Source organism: Gallus gallus, chromosome 7 (assembly GCF_016699485.2).
Source record: "Gallus gallus isolate bGalGal1 chromosome 7, bGalGal1.mat.broiler.GRCg7b, whole genome shotgun sequence".
Taxonomy (NCBI): domain Eukaryota; kingdom Metazoa; phylum Chordata; class Aves; order Galliformes; family Phasianidae; genus Gallus; species Gallus gallus.
This window is the reverse complement of record NC_052538.1, coordinates 13,593,094-13,612,452: the sequence shown is the minus strand read 5'-3', so window position 1 is coordinate 13,612,452 and position 19,359 is coordinate 13,593,094. Positions and strand designations below refer to the sequence as shown.

Here is a 19,359-nt window from a genome sequence, read left to right as displayed (position 1 = left end):
TCCTCCTCATCTGTGGGGGTGTCTGCAGGGTCCATATTTGATAAAGAAGATACTAGATAACAATAGGAGTATGAATGTAAGTAGAGTGTGTAGATGGGATTCACAAACCACTCTGAATGGGTGTTTCTACAGTATGGTTTATGCTAAGGAAGAAGATGACCAGCAGCCACAGAAACTCAGCATGGAATTATGGGGATGTGTTTGAAACAACCAAGGAGTCAGTTTGAAAATAAGCATAAAGGAACCACAAGAAGCTGGAGCAGTGAGGACAGAACTTGGAGTGGCAAGAGCCACACTGAAATCCAGTTTGATGCTGACTGAAGTCACTGTGCAGTCACCAGGTGAGTTTGAGAGGCACACAGTACTGCATACCTTATCTCCACTGCCAGGTATGTGGAAGCAGGAGAACAAGGTTCAGAGCCTCATTTGTTCACATCAGCCCTGAATCTTGCGCTTGTCCTCTTTCCTATGCTCTTACCAGGTTTAGTTAAGGTTCATGTACGTGAGTTAAGGTATTGACTAAGGCTGACATCACTAAACCGCTTGCATTAGCCAAATTAGCATCTCTAGATGGTCCTGTATTGTGTATGAAGACTTTCTCCACTCCCTCCAGCTGAATTTCAGGCTTTCAAACTTTGAGTAAAGTCCAATTGCCAGAAAGAACATCAGAGCAAAACATTATCATTTCAAATGCAGTGTTGCAATGGCCTTCTCTTAACAAAAAACACAGCAGTAAAGTCCATACTGTATACTATCATCTTAACTCAGAAAACCACCTTTGTATGACAGTGCAGTTTATGCACTTGTCTATCATGGCCATCAAAACTCATATTGGTAAAACAATTTTAAAATCACACTTGAGGACAGAATTCCACTAACATTTTGCAATAACAGTTCCAAAGCTTTATGCAAACCGTTTCCCAGTCTTCCTTTCGGCTTTGCTAATTTGACTTTGTCATTATTGCCTCGTAGGCACTGTTGTCATTTTCAAAAAGTTTAAAATACTTAAAATATAAACTCTTCTAAATGCCTTAACAAATTCTCTTTTCACCTTCACATGCATTTAAAAAGTAAATCAACATAGTAATCATACTTAGGTGGGCAGGCAGCTTGCGTCATTTTTTCTATTATCTGCCTTTTTATGTACATAAAAGGAGAAATAATAAGAACTAAAATGAATGCTTGCAATTGTGAGCTGATTTAATAGAGAATTAAATATTTCAGAAATCAAGATTCCCATAATGTTCAGTAATAAGCAGAGTACTGGCTTGCTCTTTACTATTCTGTACTGCTTTGGAAACCAACTTTCAATGACATTATCTGATAGATCCTTAGGGTCACGTCAATGTATTCTAAACAGAGTACGTGGAAATATTAAGTCTACAACAAGCAAAAAAATAAAGTATTTAAAATGTGGTATCTTCCAGACACAGACAGTTCTCATTCTGCTATTTAATTTAAGAATTTACATGCAGACTAATGAACAAATGCTAATGAACATCTAAAAACTGTGACCAGCCTCATCGTACATAGGTTCACTCTGCAGTGAATCAAGTGCATACAGGAAGCTTGGAAATCCATATCTTTAAAACTGATGATCACAAGATTCCTGTGATTTAGCCAGGATTATGCTGGAAGCTGTGGAGTCTGATTTGATAGATGCAGCTGTTTAAGACCTGTATAAAGAAAATCCACATCCCTTCTTTGCTGCAGCTTCTAGCAGGAGCTGGCTGCCTCTCTCCCTACAGCAACTTTCCATCCCAGACACAGAGGCAAAGCCCACCTCCATCCTAGTCCCTGAGCCCAGCCAGCTGCCAAACTTTGCTCTGATGCAGCCATACATCCACAACAGAAAGAAAACTCTGACTTTCCACAGGTACAACCTACCGAGTATTAGAAAATGCGGGAGAGGCCTCACTTCCTCTGCTAACTCATGATGTTTGCTTGGTAAAGTTGCTACACTGAACGACCTCCAGTTTTCATTCGTGTACTTTCTTACATGGATATAAAGCATGCTAGATTGAGACAAGACAGCTGCCATTTCTTCTGTGGCGAGAGTAGTGACTAGTGTCACAGGAAAGCAGGAATGACTATTCCTACACAACTTCATGCAGTTTTCAGTCTGACTTTCTAGAAGAGGATCATGCAAAGAAGGAGTGGAAGTAATGGACCACCACGATAGCAGAGGTGGCAAGTTTTGTGAAGAAGTGATTCTTACCTTGTAATACAACTTCCTACCGATTTGAAAATGTAAATCTCTGCTAATCTGTGGCTTATCTGTCTATCACTACCATTTACAGTTTCTTCCTCAGTCATAGCCCTTGTCACAAACATGTTAAGAACACAGCATAGCAGAGCTACTGTCTCTGATGAAATGTATTTCCAATACGCTTTCACAGTGTTAGGACACCAAATACTTACACCTGTAGATTAATTCTTTAGATCTGCCTCCAGAACACATCGATTCCATCCTAGAAAGAATTATGTTTTCACTTCTGATTATTTAGACAAAAATAGGGGAAAATGTACCCACCAAAAAAAGAAGAAAAAAAGAGAATTATACTTCATATCTCAACAGAACTTGAACTCTTTGCTGCCTTTTGTGCTCTCCATTCTTTAAGATATGAAAAAAAAAAAAATCACTGTCTTCCTTGGAACTTTCTTTTGCATGCACTTAATTGCTTTATTTGCTTGGAAGATTACTGCCACAATGCCAGGTGACATCTGTACGGTCACTGCACATCTGCACATCACTTCCATTTCTTCAGGGATAACACAAGTTCCTCTCCTCCCTTTTTAACTCCTCTGAAAAGGAACTAACCATGCATGATCTGTAGCTTCTGTTCTGCTACTATCTGAAAAATTGACTCCTTTTGATCTCAGTGGAGGCAGTCTGACTTTCCCGCGAATGTTCTCCCAAACCATGCACTATATAATGACACTTTAATTCCAACCTAAAGAAATCTTTAGAGATGAAGATGTTATTCAATGAATGTACATCAGTTCTCACTTAACTTTTCCTCTTCAGAAGTCTACAATCAAACCTACTGTTAAATCAGTCCTTGATTGTATGAATACAGTATGAATACAGTAAAGGGAAAGCTCTAATAAAAAGCTTGAAATAAGTAGGCAGATCTGTTTTTCATATGGTATGTTCCTTAAAGTGAGAAACCCAGGACAGAACAAAACTGGATACACAATAACAATATTGTGTGTTAAAAATAATTAATTAATAATAGAATGTTGTTTCCTTAAATAAACGTGTTCTCATTAATTAACTGTCAAGTTAAAAAGTTTAGTATACTAAAATACAAAAAATGTAATGGTTCTCATCCATCAAAAGCTTCCTTTTTTTGGTCCTGCTGTCAAAAGTACCAGAATAAATAATGCAGTTCACAACTCCAGTTCTAAAACCAGCCAAGATTCCCTTCATCACTTCAACAGCAGTCACGCTTTCATTACTGGGATGGTGATAAAGTTGTTCTTACTTTCTATCTCAATTTGGTGACAGCCAAGTTGTCTTTACCATATAGTATGTTTTGCTATTGCACATTACCAACCTATTTCATTTAAATCATTTGTCTTTGCTTGCAGAAATTTCTAAAATGTATTTATTTACCTTCTTCTAGCATGATTAAAAGGTTGAATACAAACATTTGGACTGCTGTTCAAATGTATATGAACAACATTAAGCTACAAAAGCAAATGTCAGACATTTGCTCCATTTCTTCTGATTTTTTTGTACTTGGTTCCTCCTCCATTCAATGTACTTATTGAATAAATGTGTATCCATTGTAAAGTGGATTCTCTATGCTTTCCCCCTATGTAATCTACTATTCTCTCTCCTGCTTTCTTAACTCTTCTGTGCCACATACCATTCAAATTTCCTGATGTACTGCTTTACATTTTATCTTTTTGTCTATCACTTTGTGGAAGTGCCAGGGTTTCAAAAACAGTATAATTCATCATCCTAAAAAGTCTAAGGACACTTTTTACGCCTTTCATGAAGTTCTGTACACTCCTCAAAACTGACTTCGTTTACTGCTTCAATCAAATATTTTTTTCACTGCTTCTTATCATGCTAAAAGCAGATGTTTCTGTCCTCTCCATCCTTCTCTCAAAGCCCAGTTTTTCTGTGATTACTCCTTATATCAATTTCTTTCTTATGTCAGTTTCAAAGTTAAGTCTTTTAAGGTACCACCATTTAAAAACAACCATTGACAGTATAACACAGAACAATATAATCTGTTTGGGTATTTACCCACCAGTGAAGCCATTAGAGCCAGACAGAAAGAGGCACTAGTAAGCACGTAGGCAGAAAATAGTTTTAGCAACATCAGCAATAAGAAGGCCATGGTTGTGCACTGTACCTAGCATTTTAAAAGTTGCACAAACTTTGCCATTACAGTAAGAAAAATTAAGAAACAAACTTGGATGTAAGAGTTTTCTTGTGGAACTATGCTTTTACATTCCAGCCTTCCCTTAAAGGAAGAAGTAAAGGATGATGGCAGCTTCTCTTTTCCTACCCACCTTTCCTCCTACACCATAGGAATAAATTATCACTCATTAAATTAATATGCTACATTAATTTACAATTAAGTGATCACTAGCAATAATGATATATAATGTACATCCATTGTAATTGTAGAGCACAACTCAACACAAACTTGGCAAAGTTTCCCATACATCTGCTTATTCCCTACATATAAGTAGTAAGGATAATAGTCATTTGGACCCATTGAAGATCACTAGAAACAAAGTGAGAAAACAGTCTTTTTTTAAAAAAAGCTTCTTAGCCACTATACAGCTTTAAAATCTACTGCTTTCTGAGCTGCCCATCATGCAGCAACTGTTTTATCTTTACAGAGATCTATCTTTTTCATATGATATTCTCTTTTTGTACCTATTCTATAGATATTAATTGAAAAAGTGTTAACACCATTTATACTCATGCAAAACACAAATATGTCTGTTCATTACATACTGTATTGAGGCCATGGGATAAAAAGAATAAACTAGAACATGCAAGGAAGATGAGGGTGTGCTTGCTTGTACTTGGTAAAACTCCTAAATATTTTGAGCTTCCAAGAAAAAGAAAAAACAGAAAGAAAAGATTAAAAAGAAAAGGCGTTAACAGCGGTGGTTTTTTTGTTGTTGTTTTTTTTTTTTTTTTTTCTAGAAAATATTTGTCGGTACATTTTTTTCCATAGGAGAAGTATCTGCCAAAAAGTTATAATGTCTAGGAATCATAGAATGTTGTTTCTGTATTTCATTATACTGCATGTAAATGAAGTTGTATGAATTACTCTTATTCCACAAGAAATGGCAGTATAAACATTGTATAGAAGCTGGGTGAGCTTTGTGAGCATATGCAAGATACTATGCAGCTTTCACTTGGCCTTACACATGTACCCCGTAGTGGGTAAGAATCATGCTGGAATCAAATCCACTGAAATCCACTGCCAGTGTATTACAGCGAGGTTCACTAGCCAGGTTTTGGAGCTAATTTTATCATAGAACAAAATAATGAATCAACCATGTGTATTTAAGGGACTAGAAGCAAGACACCAAAGGATTGGACTGGGTCACTCTCCTAGTAAAGGAGAAGTTAAAATTACAGAGCAATCCAGTCTAGTTAACAGCAATTAATATATTTGTACATATGATGTATAAAGATAACGAAACAAAAGCAATAGTACTAAGAGCTTTACTCAGATGCAGACACTGTAGAGAAGATAACAGCAGAGTTCACTGAAGAGTTGGAAAACAAGTGCTTTTCCACCCTTGTTCTCTCCTGAAAAGCAGGAGAAAGAATACCATGAGCCCTATTTTTCTATCCCTACCACTATGAAGGGAAACACTTGATCCAGAACTACATGAGACCACAGAAAATGTGTGGAACAGAAAAGAGAGGTATTTTGAAGCTAATACATTAATATTTTAAAATTTTTAAGAGCCTTAAATCACAGCAAGGACAAATTCATTATTATAGTCTTGCTATAGTTGGTCTGGAAATCTCAAAAGACCACAGATTTCTTGAAATAATTCCAGGCTTTCTTGGATTCCACTAAGGCAGAGATACCAGAGGATGAATTTCTCTCATGACACTCTAATCCTTTTATTTCCATTCACAGTGAAGACCAAGAAGACCAAAGTCAAAAAAAAAAAAAAAAAAAAAGCAGAAGAAGAAGAAATAAAACAACACACAGCATACAGACTGGCCACAGGCTGGAGTGCAGAAAAACATTGGTTTCGTGTAAGCATTGACTAATGGTTGTAGAGATTCTTATGTTAGTAGAAATCACAGAAATTTGAGAACTAAAATGTTTATTATGTCATCTAATCTATGTAGTTGGCAGGAGAGGATTTGTTCCCTAAAGGACATTTTATATAGTTTTATTCAGTCCAATTTTAAATGGCAGAGCAATGAAGCTTCCACTGTGTTATTTCAGAAAGCTGGTTTGTTTATTGTTTGAATTAATTTGACCAGTTTTAGCAAACATGCTCGAGATGCTGTTCTTAATAAAAATATGGAATATCCTCAGTAATTATGTTAGCATTAAATAGCTAGTGAATATCCAATCTATACGTTCTGTTGAAATGTATATTTACATCTAACAGGCTAGTTTTTTGTTTGTTTGTTTGTTTTAAGAAATGCAGGAATCTCTAAGCTTTTAGCAGTTGGTTTCTGATGCAATTACAAAATTTTATCCAAATTGATGTGCTTTACTAATCAGTTCAATATGATTCATAACCTTAGCTTTCTTACAGTTAAATTTCTGAATGATTTTTTTACTTATTTCCAAGCTGAAGTAGGGTGGAAATACCAGAAGTTACACTTTTTTCACAATATTTTTATATTATTACTTCTTCGAGAATTTGGGATTTACAAAAAAAAACCCCTGAAAATTAGTGATAAATATCCTTTTTATATTGATGTCACATTTGAAAATATAATATTGCTCTTATGTACAGGATTGGTAACATTGAAGAAATATTTTACAATAGAATTCAACCTGATTTTTCAGGCAACTCTAGCAAAAATTTACATCTGCTGTAAATTTAGCAGGCTAATGAAGATATTCATATATAAACTTAATAAGTTCTGAAAAAGCTCTCAAGAAAGACTTGATTTCTTAGAGTATATCTAAAATTAGTGTTGGCTGTATATACAGATTACACAGACACACACACACATGTGGATAATTTAATATTTTCTTCACTGTTTGTGGGAAATATACATCTAAGCTGCAGATTCGGTTACCTCGAGGTAAGGTTTGTGCCCAATAAAACCATCTGGTTTATATGGGAAAAATATAACAGGATTAAAAGGGCTGAAGCTAAATCCTCTGTAAGAACACTTTTTCAGTGGAGAATATTTTCCAAAGTCATAAGGAACACACTTTAAAAAAATCAGCTATTTAATGTACTATGATGGAATCTGTATTTACTGTACATGATACCATCTTTATGGCATACGGAGATTGTCTTTCTGTTTGAGCTGCCTAAAATATTATGCCTGTCTCAACCTTGGAAACATTTCTTAAGTATTTACTGTAGTATAACAGAGATCTTTTGCCAGAAGAGTCACTGCAGAGCCATGGGCTCTGAGGGGGCTTTCCATATTAGGGGTTTTCTTGCTCTGGATTAAGCATGCCAACAGTAGTTAGTTGCCGTTCTGTATTTAGAACTGGTTTGCAGGAATGGATTTGGGTAAGAAATGTTGAAACTTCTTTTATTTCATTGAGCTAAGCTTACTCCCACAAGACAACTTAAGGAGGCATTCTTTAAGAAAACTCACAAACTATTCAGTGCTACACGAGCTGCAGCAGATTTCTACAGCAGATTTCTGAACGCATCAAGAAATAGGCACTTCTGCACCACAGTTCTAATGGCCCCAAAAGACCGTGTCAACTGTGCTTTTAAAATATTTTTTTTAAGGTTACACTGTACTGGGTAGTTACCGTAGATCCTTAAAAATGACTACCAATATTTAAATAGAAAAATATTATATCAGTTTATATAATAACGTATCATTTCAGGAAAATACCAAATACTTCTTTAATCATGAGACAGCAGCCTTCTACAAAATAACTTTGTAACTCCACTAATTAAAGCAAAGTGAAATACATTTCATTTAATTTATGATATAAATTGCATAGCAAATCCAAGCAGGACATCCAAACTTAAGGTTAGCACTTAGGTCACTTAATTCCTATAGTAACCTTCTAAGTTACCAAACTTAACAAACTTAAGTGTCCAAATTCCCTTTCTGTACCATAACCGTATAGAATGAAAAGACTTCGCCCCGTGTAGCAGCAGCAGTACATAATCCTGGCATGGCCACCTGTCTGAGTTTACTGTGTAATCCCATAATATATGACATCAGTAGTGGCTATCTGTAATCTTGTATTTATTTGCCATACCAACACTATAGTTTCAATGTCCTAATGATGTCACCCAGTAAGAGTTGGAGTTTTCTTGAAGATGTCAAGAGCTATAAACAGAAGTGTGAACTATTGCAGGTTTACTTAATCCTACAGCCACTGAATTCTTATTCACAGTAGTTTGAGAAATACTACTTCGCATGCAAGCTGAGTAAGTCTGAAGCTAGGACAGGCCAAAGGAAAAAAAAGAGGGTTTTTTTGTTGTTGTGGTAAAATACAAATAAATTAGATCTAATCCTGATCTGTAAAAATAAGCTCATTGCTGAAGTTAAATAAAATAATCAGAAGCGTATTCACAGATCAAAATAATATATATAAGAAGCAGTGAAGAACCACCTCACAAAACTTTCAACTTGTTGCTCTTTAGACATGAACATTTCCTATCAGAAGAGTCCTGTGGATTAGTTGTACTTTAATCACTCAGTTGCATGTCCCAGCCAGCCAGCCACCTTACTCTGAAAGGTGCATCATTTCGAGTACGAAAACTCTGCCATTCAGACATAATCAAGTAAAGCAACCAAGACCCATGTTCCACATATAAACAGTTTTGTAATTCCAGAATACTCTGAGGGACTACAGAGCTGTAGGAAAACAAAACAAAACACGCACACACACAAAAAGTTTTCAGGGGCTTAAGCTGCCCCTCTTTCATAATAAAGGCAATTCCACACAAAGCTTCAGAAAACGTAGATGACAAAAAGGAGGAAAAGAAAGTCTCAGTACAAGCAGAAAAACAACATTCTGAGCACAAAGGTCATCTAATATGTTAGCAGAATATGCAACGTTCAATTCTTCCTCTTCTTTTTGTGTGTTTGCATAAGAACTTTAAGTTAACAAATAGGATATAAAGTTCTTAATGTCTTCAGTTGAAAGAAACAATAGCATCACTTACCGAAAGATTGGTCTTTGGAGATGCTTTTTCTTGATTGTAACACAATCATCCATTTAAAGAGGGAAAAAAGACTTCTTCCAGCAAATAACTCCAAAAAGACCAGGGAGTAATCAAGAAACTTGTTCTTTGCTACTGTGCTGCAGAGAGCACACAGAATGATATTTTGGTGCTGGGGGAAGCCTCCCTCCCTCTTTCTGACAGTTGAGCAGAAAAGGGCCATAGAGGCCACATAAGACAGGCACGGCCGTGCACCAGCAAACCCTGCAGGCTGAGCAGAACTGGAGGCAAGTTGATCAAAGCACGGAGTTGTACTGGATTCCTTTCAACTGTGCAGGAAAAAAGGGGAGCTTTGCCAAGTGTTGCCCAGGTAAAAATGTGTTAGATTATTCCAGCCATGCGAGCACTTCTTACACATGCTGGTCAAAGTCTTAAATGCAGAGTCACTCTCTCCCTCGCTCTTTAAAACACACTGTTCCGAGGCTCAACTTTTTTCTTCAAAATAAAAGTTGTGCAGCTGTTTCAGCATTCCCATGCGAGTACCTTCAGAAAGTTTGTTCTGGTAAAAGAACTGTATACAAATTAATGAAGATGGATGGATCTGGTCTGCGAGGCTGGCTCCACTTCAAGAGATTGTAATTATTTTACAATCTGGCTTTTATTCACTCTGGATGATGTGTGGATATAACTATGTAAATTAAAGCACTGCTCATAATTTTTAGCATTCATAACCTAATAACCTAGAGTTGGCTGAAGCTGAATATGGTGTTTGCAGCTGGTAGAACCATAACTACATAAAACAAACCGACCCTATGTGAATGAGGAAAACAAAGCTGACCAAGCTCAGATAGCAACAGTAGCAAACTGTTACTGTTTGCAAGATAAGATTTCAACAGAGATCCAAAGTCAAGAGCTTTCTCTGACATCATGCTGACATAAATCAGGAAGAATTCAACCGCAGCAAATAGAGGTTGTAACAAAAACTGTAAGGCAGGAGCAGGACTGTGGCCCTTGATGGACCGGTCACGAGTGGCTCAGCTGAGCCGCCATTTCCCAGGCACCTGCAGGGCTCTGTAACGAAGCACTTCTGGCACAGGGCCGGGCAGGAAGCACGAAGCCTGGCCAGAGAGGCAGAAAACAAGCAGCGAGCCCTCGTCTGCATGCAGCTGCGCAGCCGGGCTGCACGGCACTGCAGAGCTCTCCTGCAGAACAGGAAGGGCCCTGCCACACAGACCTTCCCTGCAGCACAGCTCCTGCCTGCTCAGTTCTCAAAACGCACTTAGCATGTGTGAGGTGACGTTTCTGATGTGTGACAAGTGGATCAGCAAGGCTGGGCGTCTTTGTAAGAGAGAGAGCAGAAGAGCAGTAAATTTACGTGGCGAGGCATACAGCACTAGCATTATCAAATTAAGCTTGAGAGACACACTAAGTCTGAACAAAAAAGCAAGATAGGTAATGCTGAGACATGTCTTAGGCCGTATATATGTCTGATTCACATATACATTATGGTAAAATTATTACAAATTTTACAAAAGTTTCATGAAATAATGATACATAACAATGGAGAGATAACCAATATCATAATAACATATATTCTTATATATGAAAATATAGGAGTTCAGCAGATTTTACTGAAACAGATAAAATTTCCTCCTAGATCTAAAACACACAGCTTAGAGATCAGCGTGGCAGCGCAAAGTTTGGTTCACCATCCCCACACTATATGAAACAATTGCCATCACACAGTCACAGTGCAATTATCTAAAGGAATAACAATCACATGGTCATCATCAGTCAGTAATTTGCTGCTGATTCAGTTTTGTCCTGCCCCACTGTTCATTTCTACTACTCTGAGGAGAGAGCTACACCTTCATCAGGGCATCAGCTATCTTGATCAGATTACAGGTTAGCTTTTGCCAGGAACTTAAAGGATCTGAGGATCTTTCTTCAACAATATACAGTGTTCAGAGTGTTGTCATATTTATGAGCATTTCATATAATCATGGTCTTACTTATTCTTGCCTGCCAAGATTCACATTTCTCTTCATGCAGTCTTCCTGTTCTGGATTTCAGCTTTTCAAAATAATTTGCTGCTTTTTGAAGTGTAGTCACTCACTGACTGAAGAGAAAGCTGCAAATCACAAAGAAATCTCCCTTTTCATTCTGTTTCATATTATATATGTAGGGCTGCTGTACTTCTGTTATTCAGGGGGACTCAGGGTAATGATCTTGATATCTTCTGAGACTTTCAGGGAAAAAATCTTCAAGTCCTCAGTGAGAGCTATCCCAAATATGTTTGTCCATTGAACTCAATCTTTCATCTTTAGTTTTACTAGTCCTGAAACCCCTAACACATCTTAAAAGTAATTTTTTCTGGGCCTAGTCCAATGAACATTGTTGTTTGTGGGACTTCATTCAAGCATGGCACTGAAAAAAGTACTATGTGGGGGTGCTGAAATTCCAGCAGTACCATTACCTCAGCTACAAGGAATTCAAGAGTTGTTAACAAAAATAAGAAAAATATGAATATAAAATGGCAACAAAACTTTGGTTTAATTGTATTGTTTTTCAGCTTCCAGCCTTTTTTTTTTTTTTTTTTTGTCCACTCAGAGTTTTTGTTCATCTATTGTTTTTTTCATTAAAATATTCAGAAATCAGTTCAACTTGTTGACTGAGTATGCACACAAATTCTTCAAAATAAAGGATTTTAAGAAAGATATGATAGATTAACTAGACTGAAGCCTGAGTCCCACTAAATTTACTCCTGCACTTGCTCAGGGGAAAAAACCATATGCATAAATTTCACCAACATATAACTTATGCAGGCTATGGTATTGGAGCATCCTATAGTGACACTATCCTGTTGTAGGATGTATCTGGGCCAGATACACCAAATGAAGGCATCTTTATTAGAATGAAGAAGTATTGTGCTTGAAAGCAATTTAAAAAAAATCCTCTGCAGATAATATTCATTGTACTTCATGCTTCATACTAATCTTTTCAATGATAATGAGAACGGTAAAAATCTGTTCATCTCACATCTGATATCTCATATCCTAGAGATTTCTTATTTAATTTAGCAACACCGGATGAAAATCAATCAGAAAATTCCAGAATTGTTGGTTTTCCAATTTATTTTCCAATTATTGTTGCTATAGTTTGTCCATCACAATTGATGACTACTCTTCATGGTAAGCAATGCAAGCTATTTTTATTTCACCTCTCAAGCATACGTTCATGTGATAGCAGACTTTTACGACCAAAAGCACATAATACTTTATCACTCACAAAAATGGGGTTCCATCAACATGGAGATATGTTGCAATAGTTATTTGATATCTAGTAATATTTCTCAAGCCAATAGACACCACATGAGCCAAACTATTTTACTCTGCTTGTTTTAATGCTACATTTTTCTCATTGATCTGTAGCTTCTTGCCAGAAGTCTAGATATGTAATTATTTTTCCTACTGTAATTTCAAATCTGTTGGCAATTAAGACGGTAACTAAGAGGTTTGACATTTAAAGCTTTAATTCATTATATGCTATAATCTCTGTTCTGCTTCCACAGTAAAGCAAGGAGTCAGATACCCTCCCCTGTTGTTTAAGAAGAAGCAAGACAGCAAATGGAGAGCTAGGTTTCATGTGCCTGTTTATTGTCTGGACTAATACAGTAGAGGAAGAAAAAAAAAAAACATACTTCTATACTTGAGTTTATGTTATTGAAATGGAGAGATTTGAAATATAAAAACCCAAAACAGCGTTTATGCCCAGAATTCTGTTTTACTCTTCAGTACAGTATCTTTTAGCAGTTCATTGTTGAAGATATTTGTAAAGTAAATCACTACATAAAACATTAACAGGAAACTTCACAGTAAGAAATCAGTGTATCTTATGCATCTCCTAACAAGATTAATATTTAGGTACTTATATTATTACTGGATTAAATCCATTCCTTAAAGACTGCGCACAGGCCAAGTACCAAAACTGCATGCATAAGAAACAGTAGAGGCTGGTGTGAAATTTGTGAAATCCACGTATGCCACTATTATCACACTGGTGAGGCCAACGGAAGATCTCTCAAGGCATTCTAAAAGGCAGAATAGTTGTTACAGGCTATGATAATGTGGCAGGTGCACCTGTTAGCACCCCTGTTGCCTGCTTCTATTTCACAGACAGGCACTCCTGAGCCAGTAAAATTGCCCAGCTGTGTGATGTCTTGTACTGTCCCCAGACACAAGTTAAATGCTATAGGAGATGCTGTGATTGCCTGCAACACAAAGGCTGAACTTTAACACAAGCCTGTTATTCTTCATTTAGAATACTACCTACTCAAATTGCAGTCGTATAATGGTTTAGGAGCTAAATAATAGTTACTCACACTCTGCATATAGCTACCCATATTACTCAGCACAGGTCACACTGTCACAGATCCACCTGAATGCTTTTTTCACTCAACAGCTCTATGAGGTTTGCATTAATCTTATTACATTCTGCATACATAAATGTGTAGGACAGTGTCAATTTATTTCTTTGCGTTGACGTCAGCAAAATCCACTCTGAAGTTAACCTAATGACTTCTCCATGCTTGAAAAACTAGAAAGAACTGGAGATAACTGTGACTCATTCAGAGTGCAGATAGAAAAGCTGGCAATCGTTACTGGATCTACTGTAGTGCATGTGGTAAAGTTCTGTACAAACAGTTGTGCAGGTCTTTAAGATCTGGCTTCCCTTTTTACCCCTTATAAGTAAGAATATTTATAAAATGGTGTTATTCTCTCTTGCTTTCCCTGTTTACATGCACACACAAACGAAGCAGAGACTTACGTCAGTGCCGTCAGATAGGAGATTAATTTCCCTTCTAAGACTTTCCTATTCAGTGTACAGCACAGTAACTTGGTTTAGGAAGCTTCCCAGTTCTTCACTTTTGCTTTTATATTTTTCTTCTTAAGACTTCTTCTTAAGACGTCTCACGACCCGAAAAAATCAGGGGCACTGTTGCATAGAAAAACCTAATTCTTTGATATCTCTACAAATGTTCTTCACAAAAACTATCATTTTGGGGGAGACGGGTCATCTACAAGCCTCTGAGTCCCAGCATGATACTTCCCCAGAGTATCTGACCAATCACTTCCTTTTTCAGATTACTTTGGATGTAGTCAGTCATCACCTGCAATACTACAGAAGAAGCTGTTTCTCTGTTCCTGTAGGAGCAACTCCAGAAGGTGACTCATCCAGCATATCTTAAACACTAGAGGGTGCCCACCCATTGATGCTGTTTTTCTTTCTCTCTTTTCATTGACTAGACTCTTAAATAGCTAGTGTAGTCTAGAGGACAGGTTCACTGAAAATTATAATATACTGAACTTGTATTATCATTTAACTGAGGCAGGAGTATTAATCAGATAATCTTCAAAGTAACAAAGGTGACAAATTATCTTGCACAACAATGATAAAGGATGGTGTCTAGGATCCCCCTACATGACCATGGATGAAGAAGCATCTATCAGTTTTTTTTCTGACCAAAAGACAACAGAATAGATGTTGGAACAAGAAGCAGACTAGTTGAAGCAGTTCTTCAAGTACAGGCTGCAGCTCTGAAAAATATGGAACAGAAGCCAGAATACAGACCGAGTGACATACACTGAAATACTTGACTACAGACAAATAAATATACGAGCAAATACATCCATGACATATAGACATTTATCCACCTGTAAACAGATACTGGAATTTATCAGTACCAGGAAATGAATACCAAAAATATGAATAGTAATGTCTCATAAGGACATTGATTCTCCAGATCAATATAACTCTTCTGAAGACCATGAGCAGTATCACAGTTGCATTTTGTTGTATCCTATCTGTTAATACTATGATTTTATACCCAGCATCTTTAGTGAACAGAGAGAATGAGAAGGAGAAGAAAGGAGAGGAAATTAAAAAGAAGAAGAAATTCCTTTGGGATGTATGATGCTAAATTAGCACCGAAATACACAAGTCAAAACATGGCATTCCTTGGTTTTGAGCCAGTGCAATATTATTATTGGCCACAGTGGAAGGAATTGGAGTTTCTATTGGGAAACACTGTAACTGATATGCCACGTATTTCCTAAATGTATTCATATAATGGCAATCATATACTGGACAACAGAGTAACTTCCAATTAACACAATGTAATTCTTTCAGGAGGTAAAAGGGTTACAAAATGTACAGACGGATAACAAATATAAAGTTGTGGTTTTTTGGTTTTTTTTAGTACTGATTTCTAGGAGTCAGTATAAATTCAATACAATCCATACAGATTGCAAAAATAGGTCAGAACAATCTCCAAAATAATCCAGAGAGGAAAACATGAGTAACTGTATCATACATTAAGAATGACTACTGAACAGCAGCAAGATTGCAACCAAAAGAAATGATCTGCTAAACTTCAGTTTCCCACAGGAAATATATGGGCATTTAATAGGACAGAATCTGTGCTAAAAACAATCAGAAGAGATATGATAGGCAGCAGATGTTTACTCCTTGAAATCTTTTGGTGAAGAGAGTTCTTAAGAACTTACAGAAGTTATGAATTAAATGTGTTGATTTTGTCTATATACAGTAGAAGATCTCACCTTAGAGTTTAGAATAGAGGCAAGAATCTACCGTAACTACTTTTCCACTACATAGATTTTTGTCTTAACTCATGTTCAAATCCAGTTTTACATTTCTTTGTGATGGAAGAGTATGAACTTCAAGCAAACACTGAACAACTACCAGTCATACATAATTGAGAAAACACTGTGAGACAACTGTAAGAATTGTAGGCCTGCTCTGTTTAATTATATATGAAAAATAAATAATATTTTCAAGAATTTTTCTTCAGACAGTCCTACTTCAGATATATTGATAAGATTTTATTTTACTTTAGGTTTTGAAAGTATTTTGCACTGCCTTTTTCTCCAAGTCTACCTATTACTTAGCTTTCTGGAATTTCATTCATTTTTATTGGCTAAAATACTCTGGTCTATGTACAGTTATTGATGTTTCCTGGTTTTCTGTCACAAAATTTCTAGCATCCAGTTTGAGACATGAAAAACATATGCATTTCCCTCAAGGATTAGCAATATCTGGGAGCTGTTGCAGTGCCTTTACTACCAGCTATTTGTTCATTGGTCACATTGCCATTATCCATGGACTAGATACAAAAGAAGTTGCAACAGCAAAAATTCTACAGGGGATAATATATCTTCTTACAAAACTGGTTCTTTGAAGTAGCATCACTAATAATTCCAGAGCTTTGCCTTCTGACTGAAAAAAAATTGCTTTTAAATAATGGTTTCCCTGTAGATGTCTTGAAATCTGACATTCATCACTTTAAAGTCTTACAAATAGTGATAAAAAAATTCTGAGTTCAGTTCTACCCTCAAATAGGTAACATGGTCGTAGACAAAAAAGTCTTGTGCATGACTCAGAAGTCTATTATTCTAACATAATAACATTTTGATCATTCTTATCTTTCTATTACAAAGATACTCATCAAACATACTGCTCACAGGAATGATCTGGTTTGGGTTTTTTTTGTTTTGTTTTTTGTTTTTTTTTTTCTATCTCAATTCTATTATGGCCTTTGCAATACACAGTGTTGGCTTTCAAAGGTAAGAAGACTGCACAGTTATATCCTTCATTTTATGTGTAAATTACTTGTATTATTTTTCTGAAAAATTATTTTCAGAACGGTGGGTTCTTACTATGGCTGAACTATGTACAAGGTGGCTCTCCTGATAATTGTAGTGTAGATTTGAGCGACATCTTTGAAATACATTCCAAATGCATTGGCTCATTTGACTTAAAAAGACTGTGCAGAAGTGACAGAGAATCCTTCAACTTCTTGATGGAGAAACGGAGCGCAATTCCACAAATATACAAATGGTGTCTTTCCCCCTGAAAGCACTGCTAAAGATCCCAAAGAAGGGCTCACCGGTGCATCTGTGCTCAGGACCCGATAATCCTTTGGATACATTTTGACAGACAGTGAATCTACAGGGGATTAGTCAGAACATCACCTAGTCAACAATGTTTTAAAATAAAAGCAGTGCCCCTCTTTTTTATCAAGGGTCAGACGTTTGCAAGCAATGTAGAACAGAAAGGACCTGAACAGTGCATGTGAGACATAACAAGCATGTTGCGCTTTATAAACACTGAATGAGTCATAGTTTCCTGCAAGGTCTCTGCCTTGATTTTTTCTCTTCCACTTCTTCATGGCAGTAGATCTTTATTCATTCATACATTCAAAATCTCATTTCAGAAAAAATAACTACAAAGCTGTATGTGAACAACAAACTGCAAAATAATAATAATACTAGTAAAATAAAATAAAATAAAAATTGAATATGCTTTCATTTTGTATACTAATCTGCCTGAACTCAAGGATGATTTTGCTAGTTAAATTCTCTGAGATGTTTAAATTTGGGTAGAATATAATCAGCTTTATTACTCATACAATTGCCTTACATATGAATTTAGAACACATGTAATGGGCTGTGCTGCCAGCTTCAGAGAACAGAGTGTTTGTTTACCCACTGAAAAGACAAAGCACACACCAAGGCACTGTTTACTGCCTGGTCTGGGGAGGTACTGGGACATAAGAAAAAGTTGGTGTTTTTCTCATTGAAGTCTTAAAACTAGAAGTAAAAAAAGAGCAGTACTTTTATTGAAATCTGTGGATTCTTTCAATTCTTCCATGGAACTGACAGGTTTAAATGTTATTAAACTTTTTTCCTGAATCACGAATGAACAAAAAACCCAGAATATTCAGTGAGAAAAAGGTTTCCCTCAGCCAACACACTACAACATCATGCATTTTCATTTTCTTCATCTTACAAATTACTATGACAAGAGCAAAAGTCCCCATTGCATTCTCTGGCAAGTGCGTTCTACATCAGAATTTGCTTCTGTGCTCCTATCTATTAAATGTTGACACAAGTTTTTAATTTTTAATCTCATTTTTATGAGTATCAGAATTAACTCTCTGCTCACATTTAACGTATATTTTTTCCCTTTAATGCAAGATGTTTTCCACAGCTTTTAAACACCACTCAAATACTACTTCCAAGAGCACATAAAGCCATCTTCATACAGACTATATTGTCAAGCCATAAAGCACAATGAGACTAATTTGAAATTAATTATAAATGGGCAACTAGCACATTTTTAATTACCTTGCTGCAGAACTTTTAATTAAGCATGGGTGTCTGTTCATTTATTAACACTACTCTGTTACTATCCCGACAAGACAGCTAGAACTGGTATTAAGAAATCCAAGATAACACCATTCAGTGCAGATGAACATTTGGAATAAAATGGCATACAACATTCTGGTTTGGTGTGGTGAATGGCTTCACTCTGCTCATACATAATCAGGAAAAAAAATACAACAAACCAAGCATTTATACAACATGTAAAGTGAAATGAGCATGCTACAACTAATGACTATATGACAGGTGCTAAAATGTAACTGTTCATTTAACAGCCTTTCTTATAGAGCATTTCAGATGTTTATGAACCTGGCTTTCTCCCTGACTCTATATAAGCAAGCATCTGTGCCCACACAACTTCTGTCAGTAAAATGTCAATTACTTCTAAGAACTACTCTCACTTTGATGAGTGTTATCCACAGCGTTACACACAATTGTTACACACAGTGCAGTGTTACTCAATTATCCCTTTATCCACATTAATTATATTACTTCCCCGAGCCTTAGGAAATGATCCTATAGTGAGATTATAGGGGCCGGCTCAAAAAATATATTACATTTTATGAAGACGTGCAGTCTAAAGAAAACATTAAGGGCTAAGTAAGGTCAATTCTTCTGTTTCAGCATGATTATTTTTTAGAAAGGTGGGAAAGATTATGGCAATTACAGGAATATATTTGTATAAAAACAGGTTGTTTTTTATTTCTGATAACTTCTGTCTTTCATATTTCTGTGTATACCACTGTTTATGTTAAGAGGAAAGGATTTCCCTGGTCTGAAG

At 36.3% G+C, this 19,359-nt stretch overlaps 1 protein-coding gene across 12 annotated transcripts in view; it reads right to left on the bottom strand.

Annotated features, from left to right (window-relative positions):
• Positions 1-19,359, bottom strand: part of PDE1A (phosphodiesterase 1A) — a 198,484-nt gene that overhangs the window by 97,272 nt on the left and 81,853 nt on the right. For 5 of the 12 annotated variants that reach the window (XR_006939851.1, XM_040703690.2, XM_040703698.2 and 2 more), the window contains exon 1: positions 9,340-9,775. The exons of the other annotated variants lie outside the window; for them this stretch is intronic. Coding sequence is in view for 4 of the 5 variants with exons in the window: in XM_040703690.2 (XP_040559624.1) it covers positions 9,340-9,559 (220 nt within the window). In the remaining variant the exon portion in view is untranslated. Of the gene's footprint in view, positions 1-9,339; positions 9,776-19,359 lie in introns of those variants that run through there. 12 annotated transcript variants of the gene reach the window in all.